At 38.5% G+C, this 21,245-nt stretch overlaps 1 protein-coding gene across 1 annotated transcript in view; it reads left to right on the top strand.

The window, feature by feature from the left end:
• LOC103030317 (amyloid beta (A4) precursor protein-binding, family B, member 1 interacting protein) overlaps positions 1-21,245 on the top strand; it is a 71,990-nt gene that overhangs the window by 39,436 nt on the left and 11,309 nt on the right. Inside the window, exons 6-9 of the mRNA XM_022662694.2 lie at positions 9,664-9,823; positions 16,178-16,299; positions 19,763-19,837; positions 20,907-21,050. Of these exons, the coding sequence (XP_022518415.2) occupies positions 9,664-9,823; positions 16,178-16,299; positions 19,763-19,837; positions 20,907-21,050 (501 nt within the window). The remainder of the gene's footprint in view (positions 1-9,663; positions 9,824-16,177; positions 16,300-19,762; positions 19,838-20,906; positions 21,051-21,245) is intronic.

Here is a 21,245-nt window from a genome sequence, read left to right as displayed (position 1 = left end):
GATAGAAATGGTAAGAGTGCGTGTGTGTGTGTCTGAGAGAGGGATAGAGACGGTGAGACAGAGAGGGGAAGAGTGAGAGAGAGAGAGTGTGAGAGGATCTCTCTCTCTCACACTCTCTCTCACTCTCTATATCACTCTTCCTCCTAAAAGTGAGAGTGTGTGAGAGGGAGAGAATAACTAAGGGAGAGATGGAGAAAGAGTGTGAGTGAGAGATGGAAAGAGAGTGTGAGAGTGAGAGGGACAGTAAGAGAGAATGTGAGTGTGAGTAAATGATTGTGAGAATGAGAGGGAAAAGGTGAGAAAGAAATGGTGAGAGGATCTCTCCCTTTAGCACTCTCTCACTCTCACTATTTCTTCCTCTCTTTCCCTCTGTTACTCTCTTACTCTAAGAGTGGCAGAGAGTGTGAGAGAAGGAGAAGGTGAGATAGAAATGGTAAGAGTGTGTGTGTGTGTGTCTGAGAGACTAAGGAAGAGATGGAGAGAGAGTGTGAATGGGAAAGGGACAGTGAAAAAGAGTTTGAGAGTAAATTATTGTGAGAGTGATAGTGAGAGAGAGAGATAGTGTGAGAGGGAGATTGAGAGAAGGAAAGTGAGCATGAGAGAGAGTGTGAGAGAGAGGGGGGGAGAGTAAGAGAGAGTGTGTTAGGATCTCTCCCTCTCACACTCTCTTACTCTGACACTCTCTATCACTTTCCCTCTAGAGTGAGAGAGAGAGTGTGAGAGTAAATGATTGTGAGAATGAGAGGGAGTGGGAGAGTGAGAGATAGTGTGAGTGTGAAAGGAAGATTTAGAGATGGACAGTGAGAGTGAGAGATTTGAGAGTGTGAGAGGGAGAAGGTGAGATGGTTAGACAGAAATAGGGAGAGTGTGAGAAGAGCTCTCCCTCTGACACTGTGACTTCCTCTAAGAGTGAGAAAAAGTGTGTGAGGTAGAGATATACTAAGGGAGAGATGGAGAGAGAGAGAGAGAGAGAGAGAGGGGGGGAGAGTGGCAGGGACAATTAGAGAGTGTGAGAGTAAATGATTGTGAGAATGAGTGGGAGAGTGAGACATAGTAAGTGTGAGAGGGAGACATTTGAAAGAGAGTGTGCAAGAGTGTAGGAGAGATGGTGAGACTGTCATTCTGACACTCTCTATCACTCTCTAAGATGGGAGAGATGGAGAGGGAGACAGAGAGAGTGTAAGTAAAAGAGTGTGAGAGGGAGAGGTAGACAGAGAGTTTTAGTGAAAGAGTGTGAGAGGGAGAGGTAGACAGAGAGTTTTAGTGAAAGAGTAAGAGAGAGAGAGGTGGACAGGATCCCTCTCCTACTCTCTCTCCCTCATGCACTCTCTCAAATCTCTCAATGTCCCTCTCTCACTCTAATCTTTTCACACTCTCACCATCTCTCCCTCTGACACTCTCTATCATTCTCCATCTAAGAAGTGTGAGAGGGAAGAGATGGTGAGAGATGGTGAGAGTGTGAGAGATGGTGAGAGTGTGAGAGATGGTGAGAGAGAGAGAGAGAGAGAGTAAGATGGAGAGGGACCTACAACATCCTAAGCACATTCACCACCTTAAACACATTCAATATCTTTGACATCACGTACAACACATTCAATACCTCCATTACATTCAGCACATTCAATATCTTCACCACCTTCAATAACTACAGCATATTCACCACCTTCAAAAACATTCACTACCTACAAAACATTCAGCACATTCAACACATTCAATACCTCCATTACCTTCAGCACATTCAATACCTTTACTATCTTAAACACATTCAATATCTTCACCACCTTCAGAACATTCACAACCTTCAAAACCTACAACACCTTCAACACATTCAATACCTTCATTACCTTCATTACTTTCTGCACATTCAATACCTCCATTACCTTCAGCACATGCAATACCTTTACTACCTTCAACATATTCAATACCTTCAATTCCTTCATTACCTTAAACACATTCAATATCTTCACCACCTTAAGCATATTCACCACCTTCACCACCTTCAATACCTTCAATACCTACAACACCTTCAGCACATTCAGCACATTCAGCACATTCACCACCTTCAATACCTTCAGCACATTCACCACCTTCAATACCTACAACACCTTCAGCACATTCACCACCTTCAATACCTTCAGCACATTCATCACCTTCAATACCTTCAGCACATTCAGCACATTCAGCACATTCAACACATTCAATACCTTCAATACCTACAACACCTTTAGCACATTCACCACCTTCAATACCTTCAATACCTACAACACCTTCAGCACATTCAACACATTCAATACCTTCAATACCTACAACACCTTTAGCACATTCACCACCTTCAATACCTACAACACCTTCAGCCTATTCAGCACCTTTAACACATTTAATACCTTCAGCACCTTCAGCTTTAAGTGATGGTGGCTGTGAGGATGGGGATGATCACCCCTGGCCTTACTTAGAGTCCACATTTTTAATTGTGGGAGAGGGGAAGGTAAGTGAGTGATGCTTTAAAGGTGGAAGGGACATAGTTGCTCTGTTTTAATATGGTTTTGTAGAGTTAATCTCAGTATTTTAAGGAGCTCTAATCACTTGATTTTACTTTGACAGCTTAGTTGATTTTAAATTAGTGATAGACCAACTAGTGACCTTTGATGCTACTTACACTTACACTCTGATCCTAATTGTTGCTTACAGTTTGATTTAGCCTCTTTTATTTGGGTGAGTTTGTTTGGGTTAAGAGTTAGAAGAGTATTGAAGACTCTATGCACATGTGCTCTATCTTGTACATCCCTGTATACCTGGCTGCTACAGCCAGAGGAATTTACTTTCAATACTCGAGTAGTATACTTACAATACTTTCGTACAAAAAATGTTGAATACTTTAGTACTTTAGTGTCTGTTGTTGGGTCAGTAGGCTCTTCGTTAAAAAACGAATGCTGTTGATTTTACAGTAAACTATACAACTATAATGATTTTTATCATTATATTCCCCCTATATTGTCCTCCCCCTCCTTTTCTCTCTCTTTTCTCCCCTCACTTGCCCTGCCCAATACAAACTCAACACCATTCAACAGTTGAATAGCTTAAAAGCTTAACAATGACTAACAGTGATCTGTAACTGTTAAAAAAATAACGTATTCAACCTTTGTGCACTAAATTCTGTATCGCTGTGTCTTTTATGCCACATTTTTTAAAATTGAAAGGCACAAATTAACGATTTCCACACATTTAATACATGAAATAAAACAAAAACAGCCCACAATGTTTCCCAGTGGCTACTTTTTATTTTTGGGGGGATTATAACCCCTAAATCTTTTGATTATTATATAAATGATATTAATAATTCAGTAGATGGTCCTCATCAGTTGAAATAGCTTGTGGAAATGTTAATGATAAACCTCCCAAAAAAAAAAGAATGTTATATGTGAAGCCAGGTGGCTTAGAGGTAAAGGGCCTTGCCTCGTGTGCAAAAGGTTGTGGGTTCAAATCCCACTGGTTGCAGGCTTAGTTGGGTGGCACTGGTGAGGCCAGTGTGGGGACACTGGTGCAGCAGAAGAAATGCATGGGTAAAGGGAGGGAGGACAGGTGTGGGGGGGGAGAGAGAGAGAGGAGGGGTGGTGCGAAAAATGGATTGTTTTTTGTGGAAAATTAGGGTTTTTTGTACTTTTCTTTGAGTTCCATCCTTGCCCACTCTTCTGGGAGTGGTGCCGCCCTTAATCCACCCTCTGTGTCCGGTCATGCTGTTCTGGGATGGGTGCCATCTTTACTCCACCCACCGATTTCAATCCTGCTGTTCTAGGATTGGTCCTGCCCATTGGGGATTGGTATTAGCCTTGTCTGTCTTGGTCGGTCTTGAACCAACAACCTCTTAATCGTGAGGCACTGATCTTACCAGCGAGCCACTGGTTTCTGCATTTGCTTACTGTTTTTTTGCACAATTATTTTGTGTATTTTAAGATTTGGACTTAAGACAATGCTAAAATGCTTAAATTAGGATTTGAACTCTGAAAGCCTTGGTTGCAAACCCATGGCTTAAACCATTGAGCCATTGCTTCTTGCAGGTTGCAATGTTTTTTTAACCTTGTAGGTTGGACTCATATTTACAAAATTGTTAAAACAGGTTCTTGAACCAACAATCTCTTAGTTACAAACTTTAGCATTTACCACTAGACCATGGTGTCTTGTAGGGTCTATGTGCTTTTTAAAAATTCATATTTAGGTTTTAAGCTTTACAAAGCTTAAAATCCAATACGCTGCTCTTACGCCTTGAACTCTGACTGTCTTGGCAGTAAACCCGTTGCGTAAACCACTGAACCATTGCATCTTACAGGTTGTGATGTTTTTTCAACCTTTAAGGTGGGACTCATATTTACAAAATTAGGAATAAAGGTACTTGAACCAACAACCTCTTGGTCACAAGCTGTAGAACTTACCACTAGAGCACGGTGTCTTGTAGGATTTGCATGCTTTTTGAAGATTCATATTAAGGTTTTAAGCTTTACAAAGCTTAAATTCCAAAACACTGCTCTTAGGCCTTGAACTCTGACAGTTTTAGTCGTAAACCCATACTTTAAACCACTGAGCCATGGCATCTTGCAGGTTGTACTGGCTTTTTCAACCTTTTAGGTTTGACTCATATTTACAAAATTTGATAAAGCAGGTATTTGAACCAACAATCTTTTGCTTACAAGCTGTAGAACTTACCACTAGACCACAGTGTCCTGTAGGATTTGCTTGCTTTTTGACCTTTCATAGTTATGTTTCAATCTTTATAAAGCTTAAATTCCAAAATGCAGCTTGAGGGAGCTGACCCCTGACAGTCTTGGTTATAAACCCATGCTTTAAACCACTGAGCCATTGTATCTTGCTGGTTGCAGTGTCTTTTCACCCTTTTAGGTTAGACTCATATTTCTAAATGTTGGTAAAACAAGACTGGAACCAGTAACCTCTTGATCACAAGCTGGAGCACTTACCACTAGACCACCCTGTCGTGCCGGGTTAGCATGCTTTTTGAACAATCATATTTAGGTTTTAAACTTTACAATGCTTAAATTCAAAATGCCCCTTGCAGGACTTGAACTCTGACAGTCTTGGCTGCAAACCCATGGTTTAAACCACTGAGCCATCACAACTCTGTAGTTGAAGAGCTGTTTTTTTTTTCAAATCTTCTTTGTTTGTCTTGGATTTATTCATATAAAGAAATATTTAAAACATGTAAAAAGTGGCTAATCTGACAAGGATTTGAACTAACAACCTCTTAACTAGAAGACAGACATTCTACCAGCAACCCACAGAACCACATTATCTTACCATGTTTCTTGAACAAATATATCTGGGATTTGAAGCTTTACAACGATGAACACATTCTAAAATGCTCCCTGTTGGATTTGAACCCTGACTGTTCTGATCACAGAGCAATACTTTAATCCACTGCACCACGGCAGCTCACTTAAAAGACTGTGTACTTTTCAACAATTGAGGTTTGACTCATATTTAGAAGCAAAGGAAAATAGGTACTTGAAAAAGCTTGTCACAGGAATCGAACACTTACATTTTTGGTATCCAGCCCATGATTTAAACCACTGGACCAGAGAGTCTCTAAAGATGAAGTTCCTTTTGTCAATCTTTGTTGTTTTGTCTGTATTTACTCATATTAAAAAACATATAAAATCTGGACACCATGAATAATCAGATTGGGATTTGAACTAACAACCTTCCAGTTAGCAGGCAAAGCATTTACCAGCAAGCCACACATCCACACACCTGTTGATGTGTTTTTGAACTGTTATATCTGTAATTTAAAAGCTTTACAAGGGATATATTACAAAAGCTGGCACTTGGGATTTAAACCCTGTCTGCACAGAGCACAAAGCAGAGCTTTAGACCACTGAACCATAGGGGCTCAGAAGCCTAGTGCATACTTTTCCACATTTAAAGTTGCTTTTACTCATATTTATAGCAAATTAAGCTCTTTTCTCAGGACTTGAACCTTCATTGTTCAGTTTTAAACCCTTGGTTTAAACCACTGTACCACAGCATCTATAAGGCACAACAGCCATCTTTTAACTTTTGAGCTTTGGCTTTACACTCATTTAAACTATTTTATGCTTTTTGGTTCTACATTTCATGGATATTATGGATGCTCTTGAACTAATAACCTCTTATTGAGGAGGCAATGCATCTACCAGTGAGCCACTGAACCCTACAATTGGTGCTTGTATGTTTTGAACATTTATATCTCAAATTTTAAGCTTTGTGAAAAAACACATCTCACTAGGACTTGAACCCTGATTGTCCATATCACAAACCTTTGGTTTAAACCAGTGAGCTACAGCATCTACAAGGCTAGACAGCTTTTTTTAACTTGTGAGATTCAGGATGGTCTTGAAGCAATAACCTCTTATTCATGAGGGAAAGTTTCAATCAGTGAGCCACAGAACCCCACAATTGGCAGATATATTTTTTTAACATTTAAATCTCAGATTTTAAGCTTTGCAAAAAACACATTTGACCAGGACTTGAACCCTTAATGCCCAGGTGACATACCTATTATTTAAACCACTGAGCCACAGCATCTATACAGCTTCCTAGCTTTTTTTTTAACTTTTGAGGTTTAGTTTTACACACTTTTACAATAATTTAAGTTTTTTGTTCAACATGTCATGGAAATTTTGGTATGTCTTGAACCAATAACCTCTTATTCATGAGCCACCGAACCCGACAATTGGCAAATGCATTTTTTGAACAGTCTCAGATTTTAAGCTTTGCTTAAATAAACACATTGGTCCAGGACTTGAACCCTGACTATCCATATTTCAAAACCTTGGTTTAAACCACTACACTACAGCAACTTTTGAGGTTAAGTTTTACACACATTTAGAATGAATTGACTTTTTGTTCAACATGTCATTGGAATACTGAGGCACAGCATCTACCAGTGAGCCACAGTACCACACAATTGACATCTTAATTTTCTGAACATTTATGTCTCAGATTTTAAGCTTTGCAAAAAAACACATTTAACCAGGATTTGAACCCAGACTGTCCACACAGCAAACCTTTCGTTTAAACCACTGTGCCATAGCATTTATGAGGCTTAGTGTTTTTGTTTTTATCTTTAGAGGTTTGGTTTTACACACATTTACAATAATCTAACTTTTTTTGGTCTATATGTCATTGAGATTCTGTATGGTCTTGAACCAATAACATCTTAATCACAAGGCAAAGTATCTACCAGTAAACCACAGATCCAGACAGTCTATTACTGCTTTTTTTTACTTTTATATCTCAGATTTGAAGCTTTTTTTTAATGAACACATGCCAAAAATGTACCCATCAGGGCTTGAACCATGACTGTCTTTATAACATGCCCTTGGTTTAAACCAATGAATCACAGCATTTTACATGCACCAATGCTTTTTTCCCAACCTTTTCCATTTGGTTTGTTTTTTTACTCATATTTAGAAACATTTAAAACCTAAAGGTTTTCATGTCATACAGACACTGATTGATCTTGAACCAATAAACTCTGAATCATGAGGCATAGCATCTTCCAAAAAGCCACACTGGCTTGATGTGCTTTCTGGACACAACCCTAGTGAAAAAAAGTAGATTAAAGTATACTAAGCATTATTATGCTTTAATGCACTAAAGTGTTCTTGTAGCCACTTTATTATTAATCAGTATATTTAAGTGATTTTAGTGATAAAATCTAACAACTTTTTTGTACTTATTATACTTTAATTGTATAAAAATGGTACAAATTTACAAAAGTATATGTGGAAATACGTATTTTAGAAGTATACTGAATTACATTCAACTAAAAGTGTACTTTATAGTAGTGTATTTAAAAAAACACTATATTGTACTTTTTAAAAAGTATGATCAAAGTTTACTTTACATTTGATGAAAGCATAATATTAATGTACTTTTAATATATTTTAAGTAAGTACATAAATCTGTTTGTATCTTTACAGCATACTTAGACATTTCTCAATATGTTTTAAGCACAATTAAGTATATATGTTACATATATATATATATTTTTTCACCAGGGAAGCCTGAATGTCTCTCTGAGGAATTGAACCTTGACCATCCTAATGATAGAGCTCTGGTTTAAACCACTGAACCACAGCATCTCATGAACACAGCAGCTTTTTTTTATTTGGTGCTAGCCTTCATATATGGCCATCGTGTGCATATATAGTCATTGGTTAATATGGTATTCACTGTTGTTGCCCAGTGATTGCTCTGGGGTTGCTCAGGGGTTGCTAAGTTACTTAGTTGCTTAGTTGTTTCTAGTTTTTTATATATGTTATGTTTTTTCATACACAGAGTTCATATAGAGCATAAAACCTCAATAGGAAATGAATGTCATTAGCAGTGTTCTTTTCTTCACTGACAAACAGAAAAAAATGATTCTTATCTGATAAAAATTTTGATCTGATAATCATTGGTCTCACAGTAGTGTTGAAATTATATCCGAAGAAACATCTCCTCAGGTGGTTTTGTGGTGTGGCGTGTCTATTCTCAGAGGTGACATCGGAAACTTCCTGAAGCTAACCGACTGAAAGCAGATTTCCGTAGTATGGGCTCTGCTGTTTCTACAGAAGCTTCTGGTCAGATATATGGCCACTATATGAATGGAACGTTCTGCTCAGGGGAGGAACTGAGCTTTTCCTCCAGCTCCTTGTGTCCAAAACCACAGGAACTGGGCTTTGTGGTCCATTGATACCAGGTCAACTGGTTGGAGAGTTCAAAAACTTTTGCAATGGCACTGTGTTATAATGACATTTGTAGCTAAATTAAGTTAATATCTCAAAAAATTAGAATATCTTTGAAAAGTTATTTTATTTCAGTAATTCAGTTAAAAATGTGAAACTCATATATTATATAGATGTATTACACACAGAGTGATCTATTTTAAGTGTTTATTTCTTTTATTATCGATGACTATGGCTTACAGACAATCAAACCCAAAAATCAGTGTATCAGAAAATTAGAATATTATATAAGACCAATTAGTACTTTCTGCAGTGTGGGCAGTGTGCCAAATCCTGCTGGAAAATGAAATCTGCATCTCCATAAAAGTTGTCAGCAGAGGGAAGCATGAAGTGCTTACGACTTTTACAGCTGTGGGAGGCTTTCTTTCTAGCCTTTCCCTGAGGAAACACTTTATGAATGTTCATGTATTTTTCAGTACATACTGCTGTCAGTTTGTAGATATGGGAATAAGAGAGATAAAAAAAGAAAGAACATTCTTTTTTTTTTTTTACATTTCTTTGACTTTTTGTATCAATTTCCACCGACAAATGTTGGATTTCGCTCTTTTCTTGACACCGCTGCTCAGGCATGTCCGTTAAATAGGTGACTGTGAGTCATTTCCGCTGAAGTTCATAGAGGATATGACCTCTGAGTCATGCTTTTAGCTTCTTATTTATATTATATCTGAGGTATAATTCCAACTCTGTGGATAATGAAGGTCCATCATGGTCTTAAATGTGTATGGATGGTTTTTGATGGATATTTTTCGGTGAATTTAGTAGAATTTCTTACAGATAAGTGAAAAACCGTGTTTGACCCTGATCTGCACCATCTGCACGGTCTCATATGAGCAGTTCGGTGTTTATACGAGCAGTGTGTGATGTGAGTGCTGTTTTCTGTGGTCAGTTGATAGTGAAGGTGGAGATAACGGACGGCAGCTCCAAGACCCTGATGGTGGACGAGAGGCAGACGGTGAGGGACGTGATGGACAACCTGTTCGAGAAAACACACTGCGATGGAAACGTGGACTGGTGCCTGTGTGAGACCAACCCGGAGCTGCAGACAGGTGAGACACACACACACTCATATATACACACCTTCTGGATATGTTTCTATACACTGTTTAAATGATATGTTCCTTCAGGAATATTTAAGGGTTCTATTTAGTATTTTCTATTTAAAACTGTGGAGAAAATCCTCTAATGTGCTTTGAGGAAGCTTCGAGAAAGCTTAAGGTGCTTTCTTGAAGCTATAAATAGGTTTATGCTTGAGTAAAATGAACATCGTTGTTTTATTCTATAAACTACAGACAACATTTCTCCCAAATTCCAAATAAAAATATTATCATTTAGAGCATTTATTTGCAGAAAATGAGAAATCACTGAAAAAAAAATAAAAAAAAAAAGATGCAGAGCTTTCGGACCTCAAATAATGCAAATAAAACTAGAAAAGTTCATATTTATAAAGTTTTAAGAGTTCAGAAATCGATATTTGGTGGAATAACCCTGGTTTTTAATCTCAGTTTTCATGCATCTTGGCATCATGTTCTCCTCCACCAGTCTTACACACTGCTTTTGGATGACTTTATGCCTTTTCCCCTGGTGCAAAAATTCAAGCAGTTCAGCTTTGTTTGATGGCTTTTGATCATCCATCTTCCTCTTATATATTCCAGAGTTTTTTTAATTCGGTAAAATCAAGGAAACTTAATTTCTAAGTTTTCAGAGCTGTACATGTAGAAAAATCTACATCTACAGAGTGTGAAGGTTCAATTAGCAGGGTAGATTGTGTTTTAATCAAAATATTGCAATGCACACAACATTATGGGTGACATACCAGAGTTCAAAAGAGGACAAACTGTTGGTGCACTTCTTGCTGGAGCATCTGTGACCAAGACAGCAAGTCTTTGTGATGCATCAAGAGCCACGGTATCCAGGGTAATGTCAGCATACCACCAAGAAGGACCAACCACATTCAACAGGATTAACTGTGGACGCTGTAAGAGGAAGCTGTCTGAAAGGGATGTTCGGGTGCTAACCTGGATTGTATCCAAAAAACATAAAACTGGGATGGTCATGGTGAAACCTTGATTCTCTGTGTTCTGTGTCCATTTTGAGATCATGTTCCTGCTAGAAGAACCAACCATGGGCCAGTTAAAGCTTGTTGCATAAGGCATAAGTCATGTTTTATTCAACGTCTGCTAGAACCATGTATTAAAACAAGTTGTCTTACATAAAAAAATCTTACATAAAAAATGTCCACAATCCTCCCTCTTCATCCAACAGACACCACAGTGAGGATGAGGTACTTTCCTGCAGACTACATTGGTGTCTCACTGCCAAACCCACAGCTCATTCTTGTTGCCAAAAAAATCTCTATTGTGGTCTCCACTGACCAAAGAGCATGCTCCAACTGAAAGTTCCAGCATCATTGGGTAAAGCATGTGCTTCAGTTTGTTGCTTTTTGACAGCAGAGGCTTTCTTCTGGCAGCTCTCCCAAACAACTTGTGGTTCTATAGGTGGCGTCTGATTATAGTTTGAGACACATTCTGAGCTCAAGATGTGATCTAACTGAAGCCTGTGGTTTTCTAGCTGTGATCCTTGGAAATTCTTTTGTCCAATTGAACCATCAACCCCATTGTGTGTGGAATGAGTCCATACATATCATACATCTGTAAAAAGGTCCTGAAATTAGGAAATAAAACATAGGAGATTACATACTGTGAAACCAGACTTTGTAAACCATTTATTTATATCCATTTCCACAAATGGAACATTTCACCCAATGCTGTTGAAAGATACGAGCTGTACAGGGCTAGGATAGTAACAATAGCTGAGCTAACTAAGCCTCAGCATTTGCTTGTTCATTTAAAGACTGTCTGTCTTTCTCTGTGTAAATTACACTTACCTTTGATCTCCTGTGTTTTCTTATGGCTTTAATTTAATGTAGAAATGGCTGAAATAACAAAAAAGATGCAGAGCTTTCAGACCTCAAATAATGCAAAGAAAACAAGTTTATATTCACAAAGTTTTAAGAGTTCAGAAATCAATATTTGGTGTAATAACCCTGGATTTAAATCACAGTTTTTATGCATCTTGGCATCATGTTCTCCTCCACCAGTCTTACACACTGCTTTTAGATAACTCTCTAAGAGACTGAAAGAGACTGAAACCCATAACAGGATCAAAGCATTCCAACTATTAGATAAGATAAGATAAGATAAAAGATTGCTTTTTTAAGTGTTCACCAGCATGAATGATACACAGGATCAAACCATAGACCAAGGGCTTACGGATACAGTCAGTACACACTTGTGCAGGGGTTTGTGGTTGTGTTGGGATTTGGTGCAGGTGAGGGAGTTTGTTTTACTGGCCTGATGACAGCATGACTAAACACACACTCAGAAGTTGCCACATGGGTTTAATTTACTGCGTTGGACACTGCTGGACCGATTCTCCGCCATAAGGAAAAGTGTGTTTATGATCGAGATCTAAATCCCTTCTTTTCTTTTCAGCTGCTCAGCCATTATCCCTTCATGTGTTTACCAGCTGTTTACTTTATGCTGCAATGGCCACCACTGGGTTTAGTTTTAATAATATTTTGTTTTTAATAGTAATAGAAAAAGGTATTTTTTGTGCAGGTGTGTGCAGGTGTGATGGATCGCAGTATAAACCAATAGGGAGTGGGAATGGTATATGTTTATGCTTCTCTACATCCAATCACAATCAGATTCTCTATACTCTATCTGGATGGAGAGATTTATCTGGATAGGGGTTTTATTAAACAATGAGAAGCCGGAATGAAAACAAGCTGAAATTGTAACGGCTCACCCAGAAAGGGAATCGAACCCAGGTCTTTTAATTCACAATCCAACCTAACTGGGTGAGCTACCTAGTGAAGGAAGTTAATAGGACCCAAGAGCAGAGTAGACAAGACTGCAAGCAGATTGTGTTGGACTAAATAAAAACTGTGGTTTGGTTGTTAGACGAGCGCTCTACCACTCGTCTAGCAAATCAGGTGTGAGGAGGTATTGTTGGGATGATTTTAGAAGTGGTGGGTCCAGAAAAGATGTAGAAAACTAAGGAAAAGCCAACACCTCATGTGGGGATTTTGGCGGGAAAAAGAGAACAAAGGATGCCAGGAGGAAGCTGGCTTTCCCAGGAGTAGGGAAAAATAGTTAAACAAAACAAAATGGCTTCTCCAACAGAATAAGTAAACTGAAAACAAAAATGGGAAAACAGAAAAGGAAAGGAAGGCACAGCCTTCCTTCCACAGTTCAATTATTTGTTTATCTATTAATATATATATTTTTCTTTTCTTTTTTTTCTTGTTTGTTTCTTTGTGGAAAGGAAAGAAAGAAGGACAGAAAGAAAGAAGGTATCTCAGGGACTCAAGAGCTCGAAAGTATAGCAGCCACTTGGCTACTCACACACACACTCACTCACAACAAAGACACAGCAACTGCTGGTCTGTGTTCCTCCCTCTTTTAAAAGCAGGCCACAGGTGTGCCTGATTAGGCCTGATTGGTACCAGAGGCTGCACGTTGCCCCCCTCTGGTGGCCGGAGGATGCCTAGCCCTGGAGCCAGCCCTTACAGAAATGAAATACAGGGTTTGGACAATGAAACTGAAACACCTGGTTTTAGACTACAATAATTTATTGTGGTGACGGACAGTTCTGGTGGAAACAGGAGAGTTGAGGTGCACATTGAATTCTGTCGTGATTTGATCAGCCGTGGTTTTATGTTTTTTGGATACAATCCGGGTTAGCACCCGAACATCCCTTTCAGACAGCTTCCTCTTACAGCATCCACAGTTAATCCTGTTGGATGTGGGTGGTTCTTCGTGGTGGTATGCTGATATTACCCTGGATACCGTGGCTCTTGATACATCACAAAGACTTGCTGTCTTGGTCACAGAAGCGGCAGCAAGACGTGCACCAACAATTTGTCCTCTTTTGAACTCTGGTCACCCATAATGTTGTGTGCATTGCAATATTTAGAGCAGAACTGTGCTCTTACCCTGCTAATTGAACCTTCACACTCTGCACTTACTGGTGCAATGTGCAATTAGTGAAGATTAAACAACAGGCTGCTCCAATTTAGCCAATTTAACCTCCCACACTTAAATGACAGGTGTTTCAGCTTCATTTTCCAACTCGTGTAAGTAGAAAGTTCAGATAATTGTGTTAAAATGTACTCTCTCTGACCCTGAACTACACACGTCCAGATCCTGACAGTTTTTTTCGGTCATTAGGACGGGGCCGCTGAGTGATATCTCTAACAGCTCTGAGAGTGATGTTACTTCGCCCACACACATCGTCAGGCTTCTTCCTGTGGAGACAGACAGACGGCTCTGACTCTGCACTGCTTTGTTTGCCTGCATGTGTGCAGCATACACACGGCCATATGCTAAAAAAAAAGCCGAACTGCGTTCAGTCTGACGAACTCACGTCCCCCCAGAGACCACCAGCAGACTCAGTCAAAGGCGTTTTAATCAGTGCATGTGGTCTTTCATTCAGAAACTCAACTACTGTGGGCAGTTTAACACACACATTAGCTACCGCAGCACCGGGTGGGCTGAGAGAAAACGAAGGCCACAGGCTTATGAAGACCAGCCATCAGTAATAAAAACTTTTATTAGGCTGTATTATAGATGAAACCATGTAACTACCAGTGTTAATGTACCAGATTTACAAAACTCTGGCTTATTCATTAGGTTAAGGAGTGTTTTTTAATTATATACTAATCACACACTTGTGTCAATCTGTGTTGACTGGTTTACACACAAGTCAGCCCCTATTGTCGGCCAGTTTCGCTTATTGTGCAGCAGGGGCGTCGCCTGGCCTGGGCTGAATAATTTTCCTGTAGCCCCGAATCGTTTCGCTCAGCTCTGCTGTATTATTAATGAGGAGACAGGCCACTTGACCTTTTTGCGGAGCGCAGTGGGCTTGTAGAAAAATAATAATAAATAATAAATTACAGCCTGTGACAGTCAGTTAGCTTAACTTTAGAATGAGCTAGCTTAGATAGCTAGTCAGGGATTGAGAAAAGAAAAAATAAAAAAAAAAAAATATATATATATATATATATATAAATATGTTTAACTTGCTGTAATGTACCTGATCACCCAATAACTATTTCATTTTCAAATTGTTTTTATTAATTTAGGATTGCAGGACTTACTGCAAGCTATAATTAATAAAGATTCATTTAACTAACCATACATATATAATATTAACTGGGCTGAGCCCCAGATCTTTACATAACCAGGCAACGTTGTTAAGGAAATTAAAAACGTCAGCGCCTAATTTAGACGAACACTTAAACTTTATTCTCACAAAAAATCCCATTGTGAAACATTATTTTAGTATTGCTAACAATGCTGTAAATTTGTGCGTAAAAAAGCTGTAGCACAACGGCTATTCTTTCTCAATTTTAATGTTGTACACTACCAAGGATGCCTAACTTGAAGTGAACAAGGATAACCCCGTGTTTTCCTAACCCCATGTAATGTTTCCTCAGAGTATAGCACACATTATTATGCAGATTATCATCCACCAATATCATGTTAAGAGTTGTTATTATTTAAATAAAGGCTTAGGTATACATATTTTCCGGTTAATATAGTGTAATTTAGGCACCATGCAAGTATTAACTGATTTTATGGGCCAGATAACTCAACGCTTCATCCATTTCCTTAAATTAAGCCATGGAAGAGTTTAAAAGTCAATAATCAACAGGCCAAATACATCATATACAACCAGCTAACAAAGAATATTATGTAAACATTACATATATAAATTAAGAAACTTTCAGAAAACAGGTGACAACAATGGTTTGCATCAGAAAGTTATTAGAATGTTTCCCAAATGACGACATTCCAAGCTAGACTAATACTAACATTATGGAAAGCTTTAAAGTAACGTTCCTGAAACTAAAAATTGAAAACACTGATAAAATTGACGTTGCAGCGGTGTTACCAGGGCGTTTAAAGACATAAAAATGCTTTACATACACAAAACTTGACAAAGTTTTTACATTTTTAATTCACAGTAACAATCAGAAAATATTCAAATTAAACAAAATCGCAAAATTTCGTTAGCAGGATATACCTCTTCAGTTTGTCTCTGTCTTTGCAAAGTATTGCCAACATTTCTATCTTGTTTGCCTATCTGGTACTGATCCCTGTTTGTTTCACATTAGTTCTCATCATTTTTCCCTTTTCGTTGGGCCGCTAATTTTATTTTGCTGTTCGGGTTTTGAACCTTTTTTATCTGTGTCACAGTAAAAGACAGAGATTAGGGGTGTGACATCACACAACTATCACAATACATCAGATTATTTTGACCTTTAGTTTTAGCTTGGTTATATAGAGGGCTGTTTTTTTACACCAGACACTGACCCAAGTTTGACCTCTCCACAGAGCGTGGCTTTGAGGATCATGAGAACCTGGTGGAACCTCTGTCAGCGTGGACCCGAGACAGCGAGAACAAAGTTCTGTTCCACGAGAGAAAAGACAAGTATGAAGTCTTCAAAAACCCACAGGTACATTTCTCTGGATCTAGGAAACTCTCAAGACTGGATTCTTCTACCTGTAATGAAATCATGACTGCTGTGCTGCCAAGTATCCTCATTACTTACATTTTGATATGAAACTCCTTATGGATTTTAAGTGTCTTTTAAGGCGAAATTAAGAAGATATGCTCTTAGACTTCTGAGGGTTAAAATTAGCCTATTTTTCTATCCCGGACTATCTAATATTTTTTAATAATGGTAGATTAAATGTTGTACAACGTGTGGCTTAATGTTAATATTGAATAAAAAAAATCGGGAATCAAATCAAATCTGGAATTGTATCAAATTGGGACATGATGAATCAGAATTAAATTGATTTAGAAAATCAGTGACTGTACGGGACTCTAGTACAATTTAGGTCAATTTGAATTCATCAGTTTCAAGTAATTTTAGACCAATTTCAATGCTTCCATTCCTAAGTAAAATACTAGAAAAAGCAGTCTTTGCATAAATAAATGAATTCTTGAATGAAAATTCTGTTTTTGATAAATTCCAATCAGACTTCAGATCAAGCCATAGTACTGAAACAGCGTTATTCAAAGATAGTGAATTATCTCAGAGTTAACGCTGATAAAAACAGGGTTTCTGTTCTTATACTTTTAGATTTCAGTGCAGCATTTGACACAGTGGATCATGACATTCTTATTAATTGCCTAAAAAACTGGGTAGGCCTATCAAGAAAAGATTTACAGTGGTTTAATTCTTATCTTAAGGGTCCTTTTAAGTACTTTGTTGGCATAGCTGACCACCGCTCCGATATACTTTATGGTATTCCCCAGGGTTCTGTGTTAGGCCCACTTCTTTTTTCCTTGTACATGCTTTCGTTAGGTCATATTTTTAACAAAAGCATGAAATTTAAGCATTGCATTGGCAAAAATATACTGTATACATAGACAAGAGTCTTAGTGATCTTGGGGTTTTGGATAATGATCACCACACCACCTCATCCCCAACTCATCCCAACTCATCCCAACTCATCCCAACTCACCCCAACTCACCCCAACTCATCCCAAAGTATTGGATGGAGCTCCATCATATGGATAAAACCTCTAGCTCAAATGCTAATTTATGAAAAAGTATGAAAAATATGGTATAATAAACGTTGCGGCACGCCTAATAATTTTCATGATTTTCCTTTTTAAATGATTGATTGTTTGGATCACCAATAGCAGTTAAATATATCATATAGCAAATGAACTCAGTGGTATTTGAAAAGTGAAATAAAGTTTATATAATTTACAGAAAGTATGCAATAATTCTTTAAACTAAATTAGGCATGTGCATAAATTTGTGCACCCTTGTCACCCTTGTTTTATTGATTTGAATACCAGATTCTTGAGCAGAATGTTCAAGAATCAGTGAGAAAGTTGAAGTTTTAAGCAACAGGGCTGGATACTTCAACAAGACAACGACCCAAACACTAAACACTGTTCAAAATCTACTAAAGCATTCATGCAGAGGAACAAGTACAACATTCTGGAATGATAATTTCAGTCCCCAGACCTGAATATTACTGAAAATTTGACTGAGCTGGAGATGTTTTAAATGTTTTGTAAAGAAGAATGGTCCAAAATACCTTCAACCAGAAGCCAGACTCTCACTGGAAGCTAAAGGAAGAGTTTAGAGACTGTTATTTTTTCTGCAAAAGGATGATAAATACTATTAAATATTGATGTATTTTTTTCTGTTGGGGTGAAAAACATTATACACCTGCCTAATTTAGTTTAAAGAACTATTGCACACTTTCTGTAAATACTATAAACATATATAAACATTTCTCTTCATTCGCTATATGATATATTTAACTGATACTCATACCACTGTATATATATGCCGTCTGCCACAATATAGATCATTTTTCCATCTCTTTTTTCATGTCTTTTATGACCATATTTTTTTCCTCTGTATCTGTGCTTGGTATTATCTACAGCTGATGAGATTCTGATGATACTTCTAGTCTCAGTAAACAAGCCACATTTGCTCTAAAGAGAGCCTCCATTGTTCTTGGCTTCTCCTCTGTTTTTCTACACTTATCTCTTCATTTTTCTTGCCCTCTGCCATGTGCTCCATGTCTTTGTTTTCCAATAATTACGAAGCTCTTGGATAAAGGCTGTGGGCCACATGTTCGCCCCGCACAAAGGAGAAACAAAGGAGGCCGTAGACTTTGGCGCTGTGTTGTGTTTATTATCATAACATAGAGCTTCGTAATCTTTGATTATTAATTTTTGGAGGCTGTCAGCAGCTGTGTGAGAGAGGCTGTGGAGGAAAGGATGGAAAAAGTGATGGAATGTTAATTTTCCATACAAGAAGACGATTCTGAGCAGTGTGAGGCTGACAGGACTGATAAGACTGGGAGGAGTTATTAGAGTAACAGTGATTAAAATGACCAAACCCTGGAACAGGTTATCAGTAGGGTTGTAACGCTGCCAAAACTATTCTATACAGTCTAAACAGTCTGAACTAGGGATGATACAATACCTATTATTAATGTCCATATTGTTAATGTTCATCACTACACACCTCCAAACTTCATGTAGCTTCAGAGTTCATCAATCACTACACACCTCCAAACTTCATGTAGCTTCAGAGTTCATCAATCACTACACACTTCCAAACTTCATGTAGCTTCAGATTAGTTCATCACTACACACTTCCAAACTTCATGTAGCTTCAGATTAGTTCATCACTACACACCTCCAAACTTCATGCAGCTTCAGAGTTCATCACTACACACCTCCAAACTTCATGTAGCTTCAGATTAGTTCATAACTACACACCTCCAAACTTCATGTAGCTTCAGAGTTCATCACTACACACCTCCAAACTTCATGTAGCTTCAGATTAGTTCATCACTACACACCTCCACACTTCATGTAGCTTCAGATTAGTTCATCACTACACACCTCCAAACTTCATGTAGCTTCAGATTAGTTCATCACTACACACCTCCAAACTTCATGTAGCTTCAGATTAGTTCATCACTACACACCTCCAAACTTCATGTAGCTTCAGATTAGTTCATCACTACACACCTCCAAACTTCATGTAGCTTCAGATTAGTTCATCACTACACACCTCCAAACTTCATGTAGCTTCAGATTAGTTCATCACTACACACCTCCAAACTTCATGTAGCTTCAGATTAGTTCATCACTACACACCTCCAAACTTCATGTAGCTTCAGATTAGTTCATCACTACACACCTCCAAACTGCATGTAGCTTCAGATTAGATCAACAACAGTAGAGTGTAGAGAGCTATATGTAATGGGTGTTGTCCTTAAACATGACCTTGAGACAATAAAGAAATCAAAGTGGATTCTTTGAAGAAGGGATTACCAAGTCCTGCCACAGCAAATCAGCTCCAAACCATAACAGTTCCACCACCATATGCAACATATCCTGTTTAATAATGCTTATGCTTTTCTCTGCAGAATTTCTATATGTGGAAGAAGGATAAGAAGTCACTCATGGACATGAAAGACAAAGATAAGGAGCTACTTCTGGAGGTGGGTGAGCTTTTACTTCATATCACTCATGGGAGGAGGACATTTTCTATTATTTACAGCTAAAAGCTGAAAGGAATGCTTTGATGATAATGTTGCTAACACTGAATTATTGTAAAGCTCTAGCCAGTGCTTTCATGTTTGGCCAGGACTGATCTCCAGATCACTTCTAGTATAGTTTTAAAAGTCTCAGGATTGGATTTCGCATTTTCTGCAAACAAATGCTCTAAAAGACAAAATTATTATTTGGAATTTGTGAGAAATGTCCGTAGTTTATGGCTAAATTGGAGCAGCCTGGTGGCCCATCTTCATTAATTGCACATTGTACCAGTAAAAGCAGAGTGTGAAGGTTCAATTAGCAGGGTAAGAGCACAGTTTTGCTCAAAATATTGCAATGCACACAACATTATGGGTGACACACCAGAGTTCAAAAGAGGACAAACTGTTGGTGCACTTCTTGCTGGAGCATCTGTGACCAAGACAGCAAGTCTTTGTGATGCATCAAGAGCCACGGTATCAAGGGTAATGTCAGCATACCACCAAGAAGGACCAACCACATCCAACAGGATTAACTGTGGACGCTGTAAGAGGAAGCTGTCTGAAAGGGATGTTCGGGTGCTAACCCGGATTGTATCCAAAAAACTTAAAACCAAGGCTGATCAAATCACGGCAGAATTCAATGTGCACCTCAACTCTCCTGTTTCCACCAGAACTGTCTGTCACCACAATAAATTATTGTGGTCTAAAACCAGGCTAATACTAACAGACCTATGGTAAAACCATAGTATCTACACTGAAAAAATGTACAAAGATGGCATGTTCAGGTAATTTCTGGCATGTTGCTACAGTATTTTGGTGGTGGGAAATACAGGTGCTCCACTGACTGATTAAAACCCTCACATATATCCTCACAAATATTAGGTCTCTACAGCTATCAGTAATAGGGGCCCTAATTCAACTGCTGGTAGTTGCACAACTGTTTTTTATTACAGCTTATAAGAGCAGCTATTACCCCTAAATACACCAGCCTCTTCAGAAGGCCTAACCTCTGTATGTTCTCTGTGATGTGTAGGAGAACTTCTGCGGGACTTCTGTAATCGTTCCTGACCTGGAGGGGATGATGTATCTGAAGGAGGAGGGGAAAAAGTCCTGGAAACAGCGCTACTTCCTGCTGCGGGCCTCTGGATTGTATTACTTACCCAAGGGGAAGACCAAGGTCAGCATGCCAGAGAGGACAGTGTACATGTATAACACACACACATATACACACACACACACACACACATATATACACACACACGGCCTAGATATAGAGCCCAGCATGAGCCTGTGTTCAGTCCAGCATAAATCCAGTAGTAATCACCTCAGAGAGGCGTGAAAAAACTCTCAGATCTGGCCCAGTTTCAGGGTA

The sequence above is a fragment of the Astyanax mexicanus genome, chromosome 6, assembly GCF_023375975.1.
Source record: "Astyanax mexicanus isolate ESR-SI-001 chromosome 6, AstMex3_surface, whole genome shotgun sequence".
Lineage (NCBI taxonomy): Eukaryota > Metazoa > Chordata > Actinopteri > Characiformes > Acestrorhamphidae > Astyanax > Astyanax mexicanus.
This window is presented reverse-complemented; position numbering and strand designations above follow the sequence as displayed.